At 34.3% G+C, this 19102-nt stretch overlaps 2 protein-coding genes across 2 annotated transcripts; both read right to left on the reverse strand.

Annotated features, from left to right (window-relative positions):
- Positions 1-1083: 1083 nt before the first annotated feature.
- LOC116159051 lies at positions 1084-4214 on the reverse strand. The gene is made up of 2 exons (XM_031471946.1): positions 3946-4214; positions 1084-3885 (listed from the first exon to the last, which is right to left on the reverse strand). Exon 2 carries the CDS (start codon positions 3516-3518, stop codon positions 1125-1127), a length of 2394 nt encoding a protein of 797 aa, XP_031327806.1. The 5' UTR covers positions 3519-3885; positions 3946-4214; the 3' UTR covers positions 1084-1124.
- Positions 4215-4331: 117 nt separating this feature from the next.
- LOC116164591 lies at positions 4332-5889 on the reverse strand. The gene is made up of 8 exons (XM_031478787.1): positions 5880-5889; positions 5550-5701; positions 5358-5443; positions 5251-5307; positions 5081-5191; positions 4829-5026; positions 4515-4768; positions 4332-4464 (listed from the first exon to the last, which is right to left on the reverse strand). The coding sequence occupies exons 1-8, from the start codon at positions 5887-5889 to the stop codon at positions 4340-4342; spliced, it is 993 nt and encodes a 330-aa protein (XP_031334647.1). The 3' UTR covers positions 4332-4339.
- Positions 5890-19102: the final 13213 nt, after the last annotated feature.

Here is a 19102-nt window from a genome sequence, read left to right on the forward strand (position 1 = left end):
CGGTTGGTACTAGCACATAAATATTTTCAGAAAATATGGTGGTTAGATGAGTACGAATTGTTGTGATCTGCAGCAATCGATTTTATATTAGTGTATAATATGTATTGTTTGTGTACATAATTTGATGAGGTAATAACAAACAAATTCGTTATAGGAGATATGAATTAAGCTTAGGTATTAATGTTTGGTGAGGTAAAACTTAACACTTTGCGGTGTTAGCAAAACATGGCTATGAAATAGATAGCACATATTTAAGTAGTCCGTAAACAGTTGTATTAGTGTATATCTAATTGATTTATATGAGTAAGTTAATAAGGTTGGTCATTAGTGTATGACGTTATATCATACATGAAGGCATCTTGAAGAGCAATACAACATAGTGATATAATTATTCCATGGTCACTTCTTTAATAGCCAGGTTGCGGACAGCATTTTCCGTTATGTTAGACGGCCATTTTTTCTTATAACATAAGAAATATAAATTTTTGTAGAAATAATTTACGGTATGAGGGCTTTTTGTACGATATATTTATAAATAGCGGAACCAATGAAAATGAAGTTCTTATAATGTGTCACTGCGCAGTACGTAATCACTCATAAATAACATTTTCCTGCTAACCTACAATTGTGCAGTGTTTATGTTGGCGGTAGTTCTTTTCTTTTTGTCTAAGAGCATAGTAGTGAACTTTGGACATTTTAACACAATGTAAAATAAAAGTGAGGTTAAGACTCCTTCAAAGCTATAAAAATGTTTTATACTTATAAACTTATATTATAAGGAAAAATGGCCGTCTAACATAACGGAAAATGCTGTCCGCAACCTGGCTAATAGGCCGTATTATTTAACTAATAATGTACACAATATGGGTAGGAAAAATCTTGTTGTGGTAATAATTAGATGTTATTTATATTTTCAGTTTATAATCTTTATTTAAAACATTATAAAACAAAATAACGTAAAAAACGATTGTCCTTAACTAATATAAAAATAAAAATAGATTAATAAATAATAATAAAAGTTATAATAAAAAATAAATAAATTCTATACAAAGCACAAACCAAAAATATCAAAATGCCAATATGCGCAACAAACAATGAGTGCAACAAAAAGTGTAGCATTATTTTTAATTTTTTTTAGCAATGAACGTCTCACTTCCATTTCGATGCAAAGCGAGCGTTACTTCATCTGTTATTTCACTTAAATTTAAAATTACTAATTCATTTATGGAAGAACTTAGCTTTATTGAATAAGCTTGAAAATGTTGCGAAAACCCGTACAAATCTAAAGGCGAACACACAAATTTAATATTTTTGTTAGTGTCGCATATAATATGCCTAATTAGCACAAATGTTGGAAATATATCAGATGAAGAGAGTTGAAGAGAACTATTTATCTTATAGCGTCTACCGTTAAAATCAACATATACCGGACTTGCAGATATTGTTTGACCATTAAAACATTTTTGGATGGTTATATAGTTAACATTTTCTTTATTTTCTGGACCTAAAACTAATTTGTCTTCGAATCCTTTGTTGAGCATAAGTCTGTAACATAATTTTAATTGATGTCTGAGACTAAGCGTTTTCATTAAATTTCGTCTTGACGTGACTATATGCGCGTTATCTTTGCCAATTTTGTGAAATGCTTCATATCGGATTGATGAAAGAAATCGTAAAGGACCTACAGCTTTTATGCAGCTAGGATAATGAGTCAAAAAATGGTGTTTTGGTTTTAACTTTTGCTGTGTCAAATTTAAATATACTTCGTGATGTTCTTTTATTATATATTTTAAATAATTAGTTTCATTGTCATTTGTGACCCTCTTTGTGATAATGTAAACAATATCGTATAAAAGTTTAAATAAATGCCATCCTTCGTCTTCTACATCAATTAAATCGCCTATCATACACGGAAAATATGTTAAGAACGCAAACATTTCACTTGCACTTAAGATTAAATTTTTGTTTTCAATATGATTTTTTTTTATTAACGGAAAGCGATTTCCACAATCTATTTTATCTTCGTATTCAAAGTATTTGATTCTGTCATTTAATTGCTCTAATGTAAAAAATGATTTTGTTTTTATGAAGTAAAATAGTAAAAAGCCTATTTCATATCTGCAAACGCCTTCAAATATGTCATGCATTATGTCAAAACTGACGTTGATCGTGCAATGATAACTAGGTAATACATTCCAACAACAAGCTTCTTTAACTCCGTAAGATTTATTTTGGGAATGTTCTCTATAATTTTCTAAGTTCCTTCGTTGCTCATGTACCTCGATAAGAGCATCTTTAGCTTCTTCCTTTGACATACAACAGTTTCGACAGAAATATGAAGAAGAAAAGCTTTCAGAGAAACCTGTTATTGAATTAATACCCAAGTTATCTCCTAAAATCAAGATAAGCGAAAAATAAATTTGGAAATGCTGATTATTTATGGCGATATTAATTCCTTCATTCTCTAAAAAAGACAATTCTTGAATAAAATGTTTGAATATTACTTGATTTCCATATATCGTTCTCTCATTAGAATGAAATAGTCCAAATAAAAATATATTTTCCAAAAGTGATGAAAACTTAGGAGGAATTCCTGCAATGGATACGTATACTGCACCCACTTTATATACACCGGCATGAGTGCCTAATGGGTTGCAAGATTCATAGTCATCAAAAAATAGTAGAATAGGGAACACAAGTTTCTGTCTATTTGTTTCCTTTAATTTTGCCCACAAACTTCCATTAAAAACTGAACTGTAATAATTTTCGTTTGCCATCGATTCTTCCGTTTTTATAAATTTATTAATGTTTTCAAACACATTCGGTAATTGTAAAAATAACTTCAAAACGTGTCGAAGAGGTACTATTTCTCCTTCGCACTTCTTGTACTCAAATGAAATGTTTCGTGATCTATCCAGCCGAAATCCAATTAAAAAACTTTTCGATTTTACAAGATATTGCATTTGTTCAAAAAACTGCAACCTTTTATATTCGGTGGTCAAATTTTGAAATGGATTCTTGTTCTGCAGTAAACTAACAATTTGATTTAGCTCGCAAGTGATGTTAAGAGGGGCCAAAATATTTTTTAAGATATTTACTATTTCATCAATAAAATCGGAAAACATACCGGAACAGTACTCAATTATTTCTTGAATTAATTTTCGAGTAATATTGCTATTGTATAAACTTAATATAAATGTATGAACAAGCTTATGTTGTTGGTCTAAAGACGGCAATGAGGGTATAAGTAATTCTACTTCAACGTGCTGATTAAGAACATTATTTGGTGGAGTGATTACATTGTCTTGAAGAGGTACAGGAGGTCCTGTTTCTGTTCTAACGGGTAAATTTGGATGAACCCTTTTTAAATGCTTTTCGAGAGCATAGATATTAGTGTAAAAATGAAAACATATAGCACATTTAAAATTTTCATGATACTTATGGTAAAACTTTAAATGGTTTGTATATTCGTGGAAATTAATTGATTTTTTGCATATCAAACAGTCTAAGTTCTCCATAATTTATTAATTTTTTGTAAATAAGCAGTTAGGACTTTGCGGCATTTAACTGATTAACAATGCTTATAATAGAAGGTATCTTGTGATCGTATTTTGTTTCTATTTTATAAATCGCACGTTGTATAAAGTACCACAAGTGCTCCGATTCAGGGGGGTATTTAAAATTCAATACTATAAAAAATTTAAAACATGCATCTAAACCTTTTTGTACGGACGGTACAATGTACAGATTGTCGTTAACTACCACCACCACTTGCTTCACGGTTGTTTCGTGGATTTCTACTACGATGTAGGGAAGAACCGGCAAATTATTTTTTTGATTCGCCTGTTGTTTGCTTGCAATTACTCCATTAATATCAGCAATACTCTGTAATAAGAAACCAAACTATTAGCAATCCACCCGATCAATTACCGGAGTAACAGTTACCTCCACTTTAACGATGATTCCGTTAATAGCATCATCACTATTTGGTTTCCATTGTTCTTTGCCTGATACAATTTTTTTGGTGCAGGGAATCAAGGATGACAACAATAAACAAGCGGTATACGTTTTATAGTCCTCATTTGCAGTTGCATTAAACACATCAACCCATGGTTTGTCCCTCAAAGACAAATGTTTTCGCCTTAAGTTTAAAACCTTCTTAAAAACACTTTCAAAATCAAGAAAAAGATTGTTATTGTTATTGGGATATACTTTTGAGAAATCCTCTTCGATCTAAAACAGAACAAGTGGATACATTTTTAAGCAAAAAAGAAAACAGTACAAACCAATGTGTATCCCAATGGATTTTTTAAGATAGGACAGTCTTCAAAAATTTGGGTTATACTTTTTCGTCAGAAAATGACTTGGTTCTGAGAAGATATGTCTTATTCCAAACCGTTTGCACTTCTTGCCACGGCTCAATATTATTTTTCAACCAAATATACTCATTACTTTGTGTTAAATCTAAAAAACAACTCGTTTGATTACTTATTTCGTCTGTGCACTATATCTACCTGAGGCAATCACAGAGCCTACTTCCGATTGAACAGACGCTGAATATCTCAGTAATGGTACCACTCCTGCTTTTCTTAGATACGTAATTTTATTTTTATATTTATCTACTAATTTTCCCTTTGATGCTTCTGATCGATTTTCTCTTGAAAATCTTTTATGCACTGGTGGGCAATAGTACACATCAGTATTTTCGTTAGGGAACAAAATATTCACTTTTGATGCTATAGTTTTGAAGTCATCATTTGTTAATCTCCTAAAAAAGTTATTTGCATACCATTAGTGGTAAATAGTCTAGGAAACAAAATTCTTATACCAACATTCATTGTTCAAACAATGGGAGACGATTATGTCCACTAAATATGACTGACTTGCGCTGTCAAGAATTTGGTTCAGTTTGTAAATGTTAATAATAGCTTGCCCGGTCCTTGATTTTCGAAGAACTTCTTCAAGATTAAAATCAGTAGCAAAGCTTGAAATTCGCGCCCTTTTGGGCTTTGATTGTTCGCCTAAGCTAAAATAATTTTACACTCAGCATATACAAATTGAATGACAAACATATACCTACTTTTCAATTGATTGAAAAACGTTTATTACGCCACATTCGTCATTCGTTACGTCTATTCCGCCGTGATCTTGAGAAGTTGACGGTCCGGCTTCATTCACCAGTGTAATGTTCCTATAAAATAATAGATATGGTTTAACAAATAAGGCTATACTTCCATAGAAACTACTAACAAAAGATGATTATCCGGTGACAGTTGAAATGGTTCATTGATATGTACTATTTGATCACTGGAAAAAAAGTATGTTCTACTAATTTGCAAAAAAATTTAAATTCTGACCTGTGTTCAGATATCAACGTTGATGATGCACGACTCGATATGGAATCATTTTCTCTAAAATCCACAAAATGAAAGCAAAAAACAAACTTCCATGTAAGAATTTACCTGTGAAATGAATCCAATAAGTAGTAACTCTGTAACAAATAGCTAGTGTTATTAGGTAGTAGACAAATAGATATTTCAAATACGCACCTGATGACTATCACTCGCTATTGTAGCACTTAACTTAATTTTTTCTTCTTCGATTCGTTTACGAAGGATTACTCTATGACCTATTTTGGGCACAATTGTAGCCAAGTCGGTGTCAGAAATGTTTAAAAGAACTTCCTTATCTATGTCGTTTTCTAAAAAAAAATGAGCATATTAGTCAATGTTTTACATTAATTGTTACAATATATATTTCTAAGTTTTGAAACAAAATTTATTATTACTAGGTATTAAATTACTGAAAATTGCACTTACACTCAAATTTTTCTATGTATTGAGGATATCCCCAAACCGTTAAAACGTCCCTACAATAACTATCGCCCATGTTTCGTTGTAAGAATACCAAGCAACAAACTTACGCAAAGCCGCACGAATAATGAATGTTGTTGAAAATTAAATTCGTCTCTTAAAAATAACTAATCCGGCGTCAGCAAGTCAGCACAATGAATGATATCTACTTCACTGGGTATTACTCCATTCAATTTTTAAATAACGAAATGACTTTATAACACATACTGCTGAGAAAACCGGATACTTTTTTGTAACCAGTGCTTTGTTCACTATATAGGCACAGTGTTTAAATAGATACATTTCTTGCATTTATTTTTATCCATTGTAAATTTCCATGGCACACAGTGTAATATTTTTTAAGGGAAACGTATTTCCTTCCAAATCTAGATGGGATACAGCAAAATTATTTGAGCTAATAAATAACATCTTATGTTTGATGAGTAAGACATTTTATTATTATATCCATTGTGATAATCTATTACGAAACAAATACGGTTTTATACCAAAGTTGAGATGTCTTTATTATAAAGTCACGCAATTTTTATGTAATAATTGTAACAGATACGTATACGGTTACTATATTAACTATTTCCATAAGGTTAAATATTAATCAGCAATCCAAGTTGGTTGTTTGTAACCTTATAGCATATGATGTATCTTTCGTACTTTCATTAATAAGAATTGGTATACTATTTGTTACATTACATTGTTACATTTGTTACTACATTCAGTTAATATCCATCTCATGGTTCAGTAATATAACGTGAAATTATTAAACGACTTTCTTGGCGTGTTTGTTACCAAATAATAAATACCTTACAGTAGTCTAACAGATAATTCATTAAAATATGACGATTTCTTCTTATAAAGTAAGAAGTATATCTAATAGAATCGATAATTTAAGTAAAATATCACTAAGGTGTTTATAAAGAAATATCCCGATACCCTATATTTGGTAATAATAAATGAGATTTTTCTCTCTGTGTACTTGTGACATACAACATGGAAACTTAGAATGCTGACGTTGGGAATTACTATGTAAAATTAGACATTCGCATTCGCTTTTTTACAAGAACTTCATTCTCTATCTGCATTCTAAAGGTAGGTATTCACGTTCAGTTCGCCGGCCGGCCATGGACTGTCAGTCCACGGCCGGACGATCGCTTTTCACTACACACGTAGAGGCAGACGGCCGGCGAAATCCTGTCGCCTGTCTATAGCGGTGAAGATCGTAACGTGTGTACTGCTTAGCCGGCCGGCATAGGACGGACGGATTAATTTTAGTCTGGAGTAAAATTTTGTCCTATGCTTGCCGCATAACAGTGTCTGTTTTGTAATACCATTGAATAATAAATCTGATATTCAATGGTAATAACTAAATTCAATAAGTACGCGAAGCAATTGTCATCCATTCCCAGGTAGTTCTTTAAATCAATTTCACTTGATTTTCGGAGTTCTCGTATTATCTCCATGTGAGATAAGGTGTGACGTTTTCTGAGCAGTCTTTCACCCAAATTTTCTACAGTTTTCTCCTTTCTCTTCTTCTAAAATTACAACAATCGTCTTGTTCTAACATACCTATATCAAGCAACTGTCGATCATAGACTGTGCGTGTGTATTGAATTTAATACGGCCGGCCGGCAAATATCGTATCCGATTATGGGCTGCCGGCGATGGCCGGATGTTAAAACTGAACGTGTGTATTGACCAACGATCACGGTCGGCCGGCCTGGACTGACAGTCCATGGCCGGCCGGCGAACTGAACGTGAATACCTACCTTAAGTTTCTGAACTCATAAGTCAGTGGAAGTAAAATAATCATTCCTCTAGGTAGGTATAAGTATAATCCAACGTTTATTACTTTTTTCATTATTCATGTCGCAAACTTTTAATAAAAATTTACCCGAACACACAATTAAATGTTGAAGAACTTCTTTACTAATTTATGATTTTGTTTTTAGAAATCGACATCGTCAACCTATTAACTGATATCAATATAAAGTTGGAAATGATCTCTAATCGGCTGGAAAATATAGAGAAAAATTGCAACATCCATGCGCAGATTAAGGCGCCTCTGAAGTAAATTTGTTGTGCTAAACGGAGTGTGTAAAGTTGCCTAACCTCTTCAAAAGAGCATGTTACAAGTAGAAAGAGATGATTGAATTTGTCCCATTCTATTTGGTGTCTCTTTATTTATAACCTTTCAATGGATTTAATTATAAATGCAAGGAGCCTAATTACACTTGCCTAATGAGCTTTTCTATTGATATTAATAAATTCATCTTGTTTATTTATTGCATGGTAATTAAAATACTATTAGTTTACGTATTTTCCTGTTTAGTGTTTATTCAAAGGATTTTGAGTTTTTCAAGTATGGATATTTTTCTCGAAAGCAATATTTTGCATATGGTGCACTATTATTACCGGCGATTGTAAATTAGGCCGATGGTTAGGTACCTCATTATTATAAAGTATATGAAAATTTGGTCGATGTCCAATTTAGATTGAGACACCACAAACCGAATCAATCTAGTTACGTTTGTTGATATACAGGAGGAAAGCGAAACGTTTTAGGTTTTGTGATGTTATCATATCTTGCTACCCATACAAAATAGAAGAAAGGTAATAACTATCAGTTTTAGATATTTTTACGTAGAATCTAGTGGACTATTATAGTAAGAAAAGTTTTGGACCACTCTGAGATTTGATCCGAAGTTCGAAAACAGTTGTACAAAATCATCATTGTGACACCGAAATAGAAAAATTTTTCTATTTCGGTGTCACAATGATGATTTTGTACAACTGTTTTCGGCCGAAAACAGTTGTACTAAGACAGTGATTATAGTGGCATAAAAAGTGTTCCCAACATAAAACATGTTAGTTCTAATGTTCCCTATAGTTTCTGATAATGATTTTTTTAATTAAATTAAAGCCCCGAAATAGAAAAAATAGTATGAAAAACGCGTGTTACAATGCTTTATTGTAATACTCCTATATCTTGCGGACACTCGTGGCTACGCTTCGCGTCGCCACTCGTGCCACAAGATCGTCTTATTACAATAGGTCGCATTGTAACACTTGTCTTTCAATATACTATTTTCTTATTGTAAATATTTGTATACTGTATATAAAAGTATAACATTTCTTTGTCTATTTTTTAAAATCATCTTTTCCTGATACTTATGAGCCCCTTCACTGTTGTTGTGAGACGTATCCCTACATGTTTTATATTCAATAAAGATTTATCGCAATAAATTCGTTGCTGGGTATTTACTATGATCATTATTGACCAAATTACCTATTTGTTATTTACGTGCCTAACATGAATTTAATTTTCATAGAAAGTCTAAAAAGTGTTAAAGCGGAACCGCTATTGATAAAAGGAGCTGCGAAAGTGATTAAATCACCCAAATCTTTTTTCAAAATTGGACCTTTTCTATAAAAGATGAAAAAATAGCTATCCGTACGAATAGTGGACTTTGTTAGCAGATTATACTGCGTTCCATTCGGTCAAAATTACGTTTCGGTCATTTTGCCGTATGTACATATGTGCCGTGCGAACGAGGGGTCAGTAGGATTAAAAAACAGCGGAAAAAATAAAAAGTTATAGATACCCGCAATGAAAGTATAAGCCACAAGAAAGTCGACAAGATGGTAAAAAGGTGTATATTTATAGGACGTCACACAAATCTTTTTACCAATTTGGCGCTTTTCTATAAAAGATGAAAAAATTGCTATCCGTAGGATTAAAGTGCTTTATTAGCAGATTATAAATCGCCAAAAACCATGTTCATCCGAAAATAGAACTCCAGTTATCCTTTAAATTCGTTTTATCAACGACTCTAATTATTTCAAAAAATATGATAAATATCGAAAATAAAAATCCGTAGGATTAATGTGTACTATATTTCCTACAATATCCAACATCGACCTAATTTCCAAAGCAACTGTAAAACCGTATCCTTTATAAACTATTTTGTCCTTTTATAGGTCATTTCAGATTCAGTTCATAGGCCTTAACTGTTAGTAATTCCAATCCGCCTCATTTACCTTTAACTTAGAAGCACTATCGGACGATGAAGCTATAAGAAATGATTTCGTAAGTTCATTACAAATTGTGTATATTAACGTAGACATGGCTAATTATACATTTATAATTCTTTGTAGGTAACGATATTGTTACGGGAGAAACCGCAAGGCGGACGGTAGAGGGGCGACACCTCGACTAAATACGAGTAATGGGAAGGCGGCATTGGTGTGAGGCGAGTTGGCGAGTAATAGTGGCGTAGGGTGCATCTATTGTTTATATTCAAGGCGTACATTTTGTACTGTTTAAATTTATTGACGGCGAATAAATCTATTTTACCATAACAATATGTAGGTGGGATAGACAAAAGGAACCTGCTGCATGGATCATTGGCAAAATTGTTTTCCAATGATCTAACATGTATTTGTTCCTGGACAGGACAAAAGAATAAAATTAAAGCAACTAAAGTTAATGAAAATATAGAATGGTTTGTATAAGAATTATGTGTGAAAATGGTTGTATTTTAATTAGTTTTTTTTAGAAATCGTATTTTCATTATATCCAATCATCACAATAACCGCAGCAGAATTCGAGCGAGGCAATCGTTGTGAACTGGTTTCGTAATGGACATCAGCGGTTCTTACGGGAAGAGAAAAAAAAAGCGATTCCAAAGTAGTAAAGAGTGTAAATAGCCATATATTATCTATACAAATATATGCATTAATTATGTACTCAAATTATTTATTTTTTTTTTTTTTTTTGCTACGAAGACTACTATTACTGATGATGTATTTGAAGATATTCTCCAAGAACTAGATGATCGCCAGAATCGAAAATCTAACTTGATACTCTTTGGTGTCCCTGAGCAAGCGCCCAATCTTCATGATGCCGAGCGAGCTACAGCAGAAAAAAATTTCGTTGATGGAGTCCTCAAATTTCTAGCGCCCAACATTGCTACCGATAATCTCGCACCCATTAGGTTAGGGAAGCTAGATGCCAACAAACCTAAAGGGCGGCCCATAAAGTTGATACTGCGTGACCAAAGCCATGTATACGAATATATTCGCAATGCATTTAAATTAAAAAGTGAAACTGGTTTCCAAACCGTATCACTGTCATTTGATCGTACTCGTAGACAAATTGACTATTACAAATCTGTAAAGGAACAATTAAATATAAAGTTAGGGAAAGGGGAGTCCTGTAAAATTAAATACATACGCGGCGTTCCAAAAATCGTTAATTTAAACTAAATGTGCCCAACAACACCTGTTTATATTATTACCAAAATGTAAGAGGGTTAAGATCTAAAGTGTCTCAGTGTCTTTGTGCTGTTAGTCAAATGGACTACGATGTAATAGGATTATCAGAAACTTGGCTTAATGAAGAAGTTCAAACCTCGGAACTTTTCCCAAGTATGTATAATGTTTATAGATGCGATCGTAGATTTCATCTAACTGGTAAAACTAGAGGTGGAGGCGTTCTTGTTGCATGTCATTCAAATATCAGATCTGAAGTGCTTGATCTTTCTATGTTTATACAGACATTTGATGCTATTGATATTGTGGGATGTAAAATATATCACAACTCGCATTCACATTACGTTATTGTTGTTTATGTTCCACCAAATTTGGAGATCGAGATTTTTGAATCGTTCTGCGAAATGATTGAACAATTTCAGTGCATTTACGGAAAAAATGTTTTAATAATGGGAGACTTTAATGTACCTTACTTTGCTACCAATAGTCTTGACAAAAGAAGTAATTTGATCAATAACCTATCTTCCTTTCTTGATCTGTCCCAGAAAAACAATGTACCAAATGTCGATGGGCGATTGTTAGACTTAGTACTTAGCAATATCAATGTTCAAATCAAAAGAGATACATCACCACTGTTGCTGGAGGACGTTTATCACCCAGCGCTTATGATAATGTTACAGCTGAATACAAAATATTCTCAATTTTCTCAAAATAATGGCTCTATGAACTATAATTTCAAATATGCAGATTTCCCTTCCTTATATCGTTCATTAGAAGTAACTAATTGGTCTTTTCTGTTGGAATTTACTGATGTTGATATGGCAGTTGAAGCATTTTATTCACATCTTTTTGCAATATTTGATAATTATGTTCCAACTTTCAAATCTTTTAAACGAAACTATCCATGTTGGTTCAACTCAGCGATAATTAAAAACATCAAGCTTAAAGCAAATTATTGGAACAAGTATAAACATGACAAGACGGACAATAACTATGAAGATTTCAAGCGTTTGAGAGCCTTAACCAAGAGTCAGATAAGGGAGTCGTACTCTCAATTCATAAAAAATGCTCAAGACGAAATCATAGTTGATCCTTCTAAGATCTGGTCGTACATTCAATCCAAGAAGAAACAGTCCAGAATTCCTGGAAAGATGAAGTATAATGGTTCTGAAATTAACACGTCCAGTGATATCGTTAATGCATTTGCAAGTTACTTTAAGAGCGTGTTTGCCTTCAACGTAAATAGCTTCATAGACTACACTCCATGCTATACAGATATCAATCAATATTCAGCAATTGTTATCAGTAGTATTACAACGGAAGAAATTATGGTTGCGACGAAGAAGCTAAAAAATAAGTATACGGCTGGTCTTGATCTTGTTCCTTCTTTTCTTGTAAAAGATTGTATAAGCGCGCTCGTTTTTCCGTTGCTGATTTTGTATAACCTGTCAATCCGTACTGACAAATTTCCAGAAGCCTGGAAGAGCGCCAAGGTATGCCCTGTGCTCAAAAACGGTAATCCTGACGAAGTAAAAAATTACCGACCCATATCAATCTTATCTAATTTCGCCAAACTGTTTGAAATTATCCTATACAATCGTGTGTATCTTCAAGTAAGACAGCAACTTACTGAGCAACAACATGGATTCTTACCCTGGCGATCTACGACGACAAACCTAACAATTCTTGCGCAGTTTGTGTCAAAAACTCTTTACAACCGCGGTCAGGTGGATGTGTTATACACAGACTTTGAAAAAGCTTTTGATCGTGTGGACCACAGCATTCTTATTAATAAAATGTTTAAGTTTGGATTTTCAAGTCATCTTGTTCAATTCTTTGCGTCGTACCTAACCAACCGCCGGCAGATGGTGTTATATGGGGGCAGTTATTCTAGAAGCTATATTTCAACTTCGGGAGTGCCGCAAGGGTCCAATTTGGGGCCCTTGCTTTTTTTATTATTCATTAATGATCTTAGTGATGCAATTCGTTGCAAAAACCTAGCTTACGCGGATGATTTCAAAATATATACCGAAATTAACTCGATGAGTTACTGTCAAGAATTACAAAAAGATATAGACAGTATGTATGCGTGGTGTAGGCGCAATAAGCTCATGTTAAATCCTTTCAAGTGTAAACTAATTACTTTTACTAAAAGGAAATCACATATTACATACGAGTACAGTATCCAAGAGCATATCATAAAAAGATGCTACTCAACTAAGGATCTAGGTGTCCACTTCGATAGTAAACTGACGTTCAATGACCACATTCATCACATAGTTAGAGAGAGTGTAAAAGCCTACGGTTTTATTGTTAGAAACTGTCAAGATTTTTCATCCCTGAAAGCATTAAGGCAACTTTATTATTCATACGTCAGATCCAAATTGGAGTATGGGTCTTTGATCTGGAATCCTTGTTACGACACGTACATCTCGTCTATTGAAAGAGTACAAAGAAAGTTTTTGAAGTACTGGTATTTAAAAGCGGAAGGCGTTTACCCTGAAAGGAATGTTAAATATGGTGTACTTCTGGAATACGCTGGATTCGAAAGCCTATCTGCGCGAAGGAGGTGTACAGCAATGGCATTCCTATATAATTTGTGTGACAACTTAGTGGATTGTCCAGAATTGATTCAGCAGTTAAAGTTTCATGTGCCTCGACAGCAATCCCGAAACAATATTACGTTCTTCTGTCCTAGAGTGAAATCATACACTTTATTAAGATCCCCAATACATTTCATGTGTGACACATTTAATAAAATTAGTAATGAATGTGATATATTTACCTGTAGTAAGAACTATATTCTTGAAATAGCGTCTAAATAATTCCTAATATCTTTGCGTAGGTACTTTATTTTCAAATCATTTGTTTTTTTTTTGTTTTTTTTATATTATTTGTTTCTGCTGAGTATTTTTTTTTATCTTTATTTTTTTGTTCTCACTTTTAGCGTTTATTACTAATCTAAGATTAATAACTTTTCTTTATGTTTTTTTTCGCCTTTGTCCTGTAATTGGGTGTTCCTGTTGGGCAAATAAAGCATTATTATTATTATTATTATTATTATGGTCGGTGTTTCTTGTGAGAACTCAGGTCTAGCCTGGTTAACTAATCGCACGGATTAAAATCAAGTAACGATTAGTGTCTGTGTCTAGTGAAGTTATGTAGGGTTCTAAAGAAAAATAAAAATTAAAAAATAAAATAAATATTCGCACACTCACATTGGACATCTAGGGATAGTATGTAATTCGTACTTACTTATTATTATTATTATTATTATTATTGTTAAGTATGGGGTTCGTCGTATCTTGCCTATGTATTTGACTATTATATATTATACATTTTCATAAATCTGATCCAGAGGATAGGCAACCAACTGTTCATCGCGGGGCAGACGTACGTTCGGCAGCTTGCTTTAGCCATGTTTATTCTAAATTTTAGTAGCAAAAAAAGATAACATATAGCTGTTAACTGTTTTAATCGAATTTATTGGTATTTTATTTGAACTAAATTGGTATATAACTGCCTTACTCTAGTCCTAATTTGATTTATATGTGTATTTTGGTGGTGAACACGTATGGGAAAATATACTCTTAAAACTAAAGATGTAAGTAGTAAGATATGATTATTTAGCGGATTTTGATTCAATATATTGTTGTGTAAACTTCCTAAGCCTGAAAATACCCACACAACTTACCCTTACTAGCTCAATCCCACACATAAACACACAAATCTCAGGGCCCGTAAAATGAGTCCGACTACCCCTTTTCTTCGTCCGGACAAGGGGTAGCAACCTCGCCAGGTCGGTGGCTAATACCTCCCTTAAATTCCAAACAAATTAATCCCTTGTTAACTGACTTCTGGAATGAAATTTAAGTCCCACCGATGATCCAAACCTTTTTACTTTACCAAACTCGTTTCACACTCGGGAAAAAAAAGAAAACTTAAAATTTGAGAAACTCGAATCCTTGACTTTTACTTTACACACACAAATAAAAAAATTTTAAAAGGCTAAATTTACAAACTCCGAAAAAAAAATGACTGACATGAAATGAAACACAAAACCGTCTCAGACGGCGATTCTTACAATTAAAATTAAAACAAAAATAACAGTACTCACGGTGCTAAATCCTTTTTACAAATGCACCCACGACCGAAGCACCCACAAAAGCACAAACACGGCCCCAGGTATGTGCTGACACAGCTACTCCGACAGCTCCTCGGCGATGCTGGCGTTAAACAAACGTTCCGTCTCCTCCAGATGATGGAAGATACAACACAAACTCTCGCTGCTCAAAATGGCGTTATTGTACCGCTCGTTTCCTCTCCAACAAACTCCTTCCAAAGACCTTAAACTCCTCGACGATGCCGGCGTAAAAACACGTTCCCGGACTTTCAAAAATAACAACACTCGACGAATAAACTAGCGTAACTTTTGCAAACGCCGCTACAATAAACTTTTCAAAAAAAAAATCTTCACATACGACAAACGTAGGCTTTGCGAAACGGTACAATAAGCTCCTTCTCTTCGCTGTTCAAAACCATTTATATCCCAGTATCGTCAAATTTCGTTGCCACGCTTTTCCATGAATAATTTGAATGTCGGATCCGAAAAGGCTTAACGGTCGACTCCGCGGACCAATAGCATAATTGCATAAATGAAACTATTACCGATCGTAAATCAACTTAGACTGGCACTTTTACGAGTTTTACCACGCCAAAATTCCTATGAAAATCGTTCTTAAACAACTAAAAGTTTCCTTATCGAAAGTAACACTTGTGCAAAGCGCGAGCACTCTGCTACCTTCCACGAATTTAACAATAACAAGACAAAATTTATTACATTTAAACACACTAATTACGGATTCGATTTTCCCAGACTTCAACTTCTTAATTAACTCCGGCCGAGCATTAATTGAACTAAAACAACGATCCTCTGCATAAAAATGGGAAATAAACGTCTTTCCAGAGTAAATAAATGCCGTCCAACTCCGGCCTAATAAAAAAACACAACAATATGCCTATCCAAAAACCCAAATGGGCTGTAACTGTTATTTATTTTTCTTAGACTGCTGATAACCATTTTGTTCACAACGCGGTGTGGTGTGGATTGAATGAAAAACCTGAACACATTTTCAGCAATTTGGCAAATTTTTAATGCATCGCTTGATACGTGCAACAATCCTCCACGATTTTTTCTAGTTAAAAGCTTTGAATGACTCTCTGATACGAATATCGCACCTGCACATATGGAACATTTAACAGACTTAGCTATTTTTCTTGTAACAAAACCTGAAATATACTTAGTACTAGTAAGAACTTAGTTACGTCTATACCTAATAGGCAAATAGGTACTGCCCTTACCTTGCTGGTAAAGGATGTCGACTAATAGTTAGTTCTACGTTATTTTAAGAGAATGGGAAAGTCGAAAACGCTCGGTATTGCATTATTGTTTAACACCTTCGTAGGTACCTTTCTAAAATCGACTTCATTTCCCGCAAATGCACTATGGTGGGAGTAAATTTTTCTCTTCGAATGGCTCTGATCCATTGGCCCTTTAAACTTTTATCCGTTGAAAATCAGCATATTATTTAAAAATTTATCGACAGAGTACATGTTGATAGGCACAAGCTGACCTAAGTTTATTGGTTTATTCTCAACAGAAATTTATCTGTTCACTAATTCGAGCTAATCACGAGAATGATTAATGAACGGAACATCTAAAATAACAGCTTATTTCATTATATTGCATATCATCTCAGCGATTTTTGCCCCGCGGTGCATTGTGTGTTGCATACTGTGTCGACAACACCTTAGATACGTTAAGCGCAGTCTAGTTATAGTCTCTGATCTGATCAGTTTCATTGGTAACATCTGATAAAAAAAAGTGAATCTAATGAATAAATAATCACCTTCAAGTTTAATAAAGACCATATAAAACATTAAACTTGATGTAAATTCATAGTACATTTCCCTCAATGGTTTCAAATCAATACCTGGGATGTTTGAGACTACTCTGTTTTTGACTTTTACGAAAATCTAGTAATCTGAGGCACTGTTGTAGGTTGATGGGGAAACATATTTCTAATCAACCTACAACGAGAAAGTGCTGCAGAAATATTGTACTATTTTCGGATTAAGTCAAAAACGGTATTTTCGAGACATATAAGGCCAACCTGCGTAGCTCAGATGAGTTTTACGTTAGTAGCTCTAGCTCTGGCTACAAGGGTCCTGGGTTCGAATCCCAGGTAAGGCATGGCTGTTTGTGATTGTATAGTGGGTTGAGTGGGGAGAATAGCTAATTAGCTAACACTCCGCCCACTATAAAATAAAGGCAATATAAGGTATTGATTAGAAACCATCGCTACAACGTTCCTAAGCTGTTAAAAGAGAACGTCACTGCCATGATCTATATGCCAACGTTTCAGTGCCATAGAAAAGTTACTACTATGAATCGTTTAAATGAACTGCATAGAAACGTTTAGTTTGAAACATCACTGCGATGTTTTATTATGAAACGTTTTTAGGTAGGACATAAGGCTGTTTATGTGACATTTATGAAACGTATAAGTGTACTTAGCGTTTCGTGTTTCATCAAAACGTTTTAACAACGATAATGCTTTTTTGCTTAGTGGGAGGCGGTCCTTTGTATCTATCTCCCCAGATTAGTTTCGAATGCCTCCGGGTATCCTAGGAGACTTATTCCGGCGATTGACAAAGCCAATGCTTTAAACCAGTTTCTGCCTAGAGGCTGGCCCGATTAGCTTCAATAATAATGAGTGGTAGTTCTGCCTTCTTCCCGCCATAACTCGACTTGGATAGCCGCTTCACCTAGAACGGAAATCCGTGAATTTTGGTAATCTCGTAACAGCGTGTTTGAAGCATGAATCACCGGTAGATTTCCCGCGAAAATGTCCCGAAAACTTGACTGTCCCATCACACTGTAGGCCGCACCCGAATCTATTTCCATCCTTATTGTTTTTCGATTCATTACCACATTAATCGTCAGGGGCGTTCCAACCCGAGGGTGCAAGAAGTGCGTCGCACACGGGCGGCAATTCAAGGGGGCGGAAAATGTATAAATAAAATGCCTAAACAAACTGTTCTTTTAAAGCTAAAAAACAATCTTTTTGCACCGCGTAACATCGTCAGATGCGCGTCTCACTCTGTATTACATTACACAGGGACGTAGCAACAGGAGGTGCAACTGGTGCGACGCACCAGGGCCCGGGCGCCGAAGGGGCCCGGCCCGGCGTTTACTTTGTTTAAACTATTTCTATGTTACTGTTACATAATGAATGAAAGGTATAATGTTAGAACAAGAAATTACTAGAAAATATGGGGTACAGAAGGATTTTAAGAAATTGGTTATTATTGTACTTATTCTGTTAAAATGTAAATTTAGCAATATATCGGCAGACCTTCATGAATCATAATCCTTCCTTTAAGAGATAAGCGCACTGTGGTAGGGACCGACTCTAAAGCACTCCCTAAACGATCAAGCGGTTTGATCAAATGTTTGATCAAACGTGTTTGAACGTGTAGAAACTTGTTTGACGTTTGAAGCGAGGTTTGATGTTGTTTGATAGAAAGTTTGTTTGACTCAAACGGTTGGAGAGGGGATTGATCGTCTAGAACGGTTTTTGTCAAACATTGCGTCAGTCACTAGGCGAAAACCATGGAGAGTGAATGTGAAAACTCGGAACGGGAATTTATAACCTTGTTAATTGACTTGTACCGGATTCTCCCGAATTGTGGAAGGTGAAAAGCAAGGATTATTTTAATAGAAATAAAAAAAATGCAGCGTTGGAAAAAATCGTAGAGGCCTTAAAAGTACTGAAACCAGATTTTACAGTGAAGCTTTTGAAAGCAAAAATTAATAATTTGAGAACAAGTTTTAATAGAATGTATAAGGTCATCGAGGGGAAAAAAGTATCAGGAACATCTACGGATACGGACTTCTGAGG

Source organism: Photinus pyralis, unplaced genomic scaffold (assembly GCF_008802855.1).
Source record: "Photinus pyralis isolate 1611_PpyrPB1 unplaced genomic scaffold, Ppyr1.3 Ppyr1.4_LG1, whole genome shotgun sequence".
Taxonomy (NCBI): domain Eukaryota; kingdom Metazoa; phylum Arthropoda; class Insecta; order Coleoptera; family Lampyridae; genus Photinus; species Photinus pyralis.

Bases quoted from the DNA above. Each gene is read 5' to 3' on its own strand.
- LOC116159051 (XM_031471946.1), bottom strand. From the start codon at position 3,518: ATGGAGAACTTAGACTGTTTGATATGCAAAAAATCAATTAATTTCCAC.
- LOC116164591 (XM_031478787.1), bottom strand. The intron at 5,308-5,357 runs GTCAGAATTTAA...CTTTTTTTCCAG, and splicing joins ACGTTGATATCTGAACACAG to TGATCAAATAGTACATATCA. The intron at 4,465-4,514 runs GTAGATATAGTG...GTTGTTTTTTAG, and splicing joins AGGCTCTGTGATTGCCTCAG to ATTTAACACAAAGTAATGAG.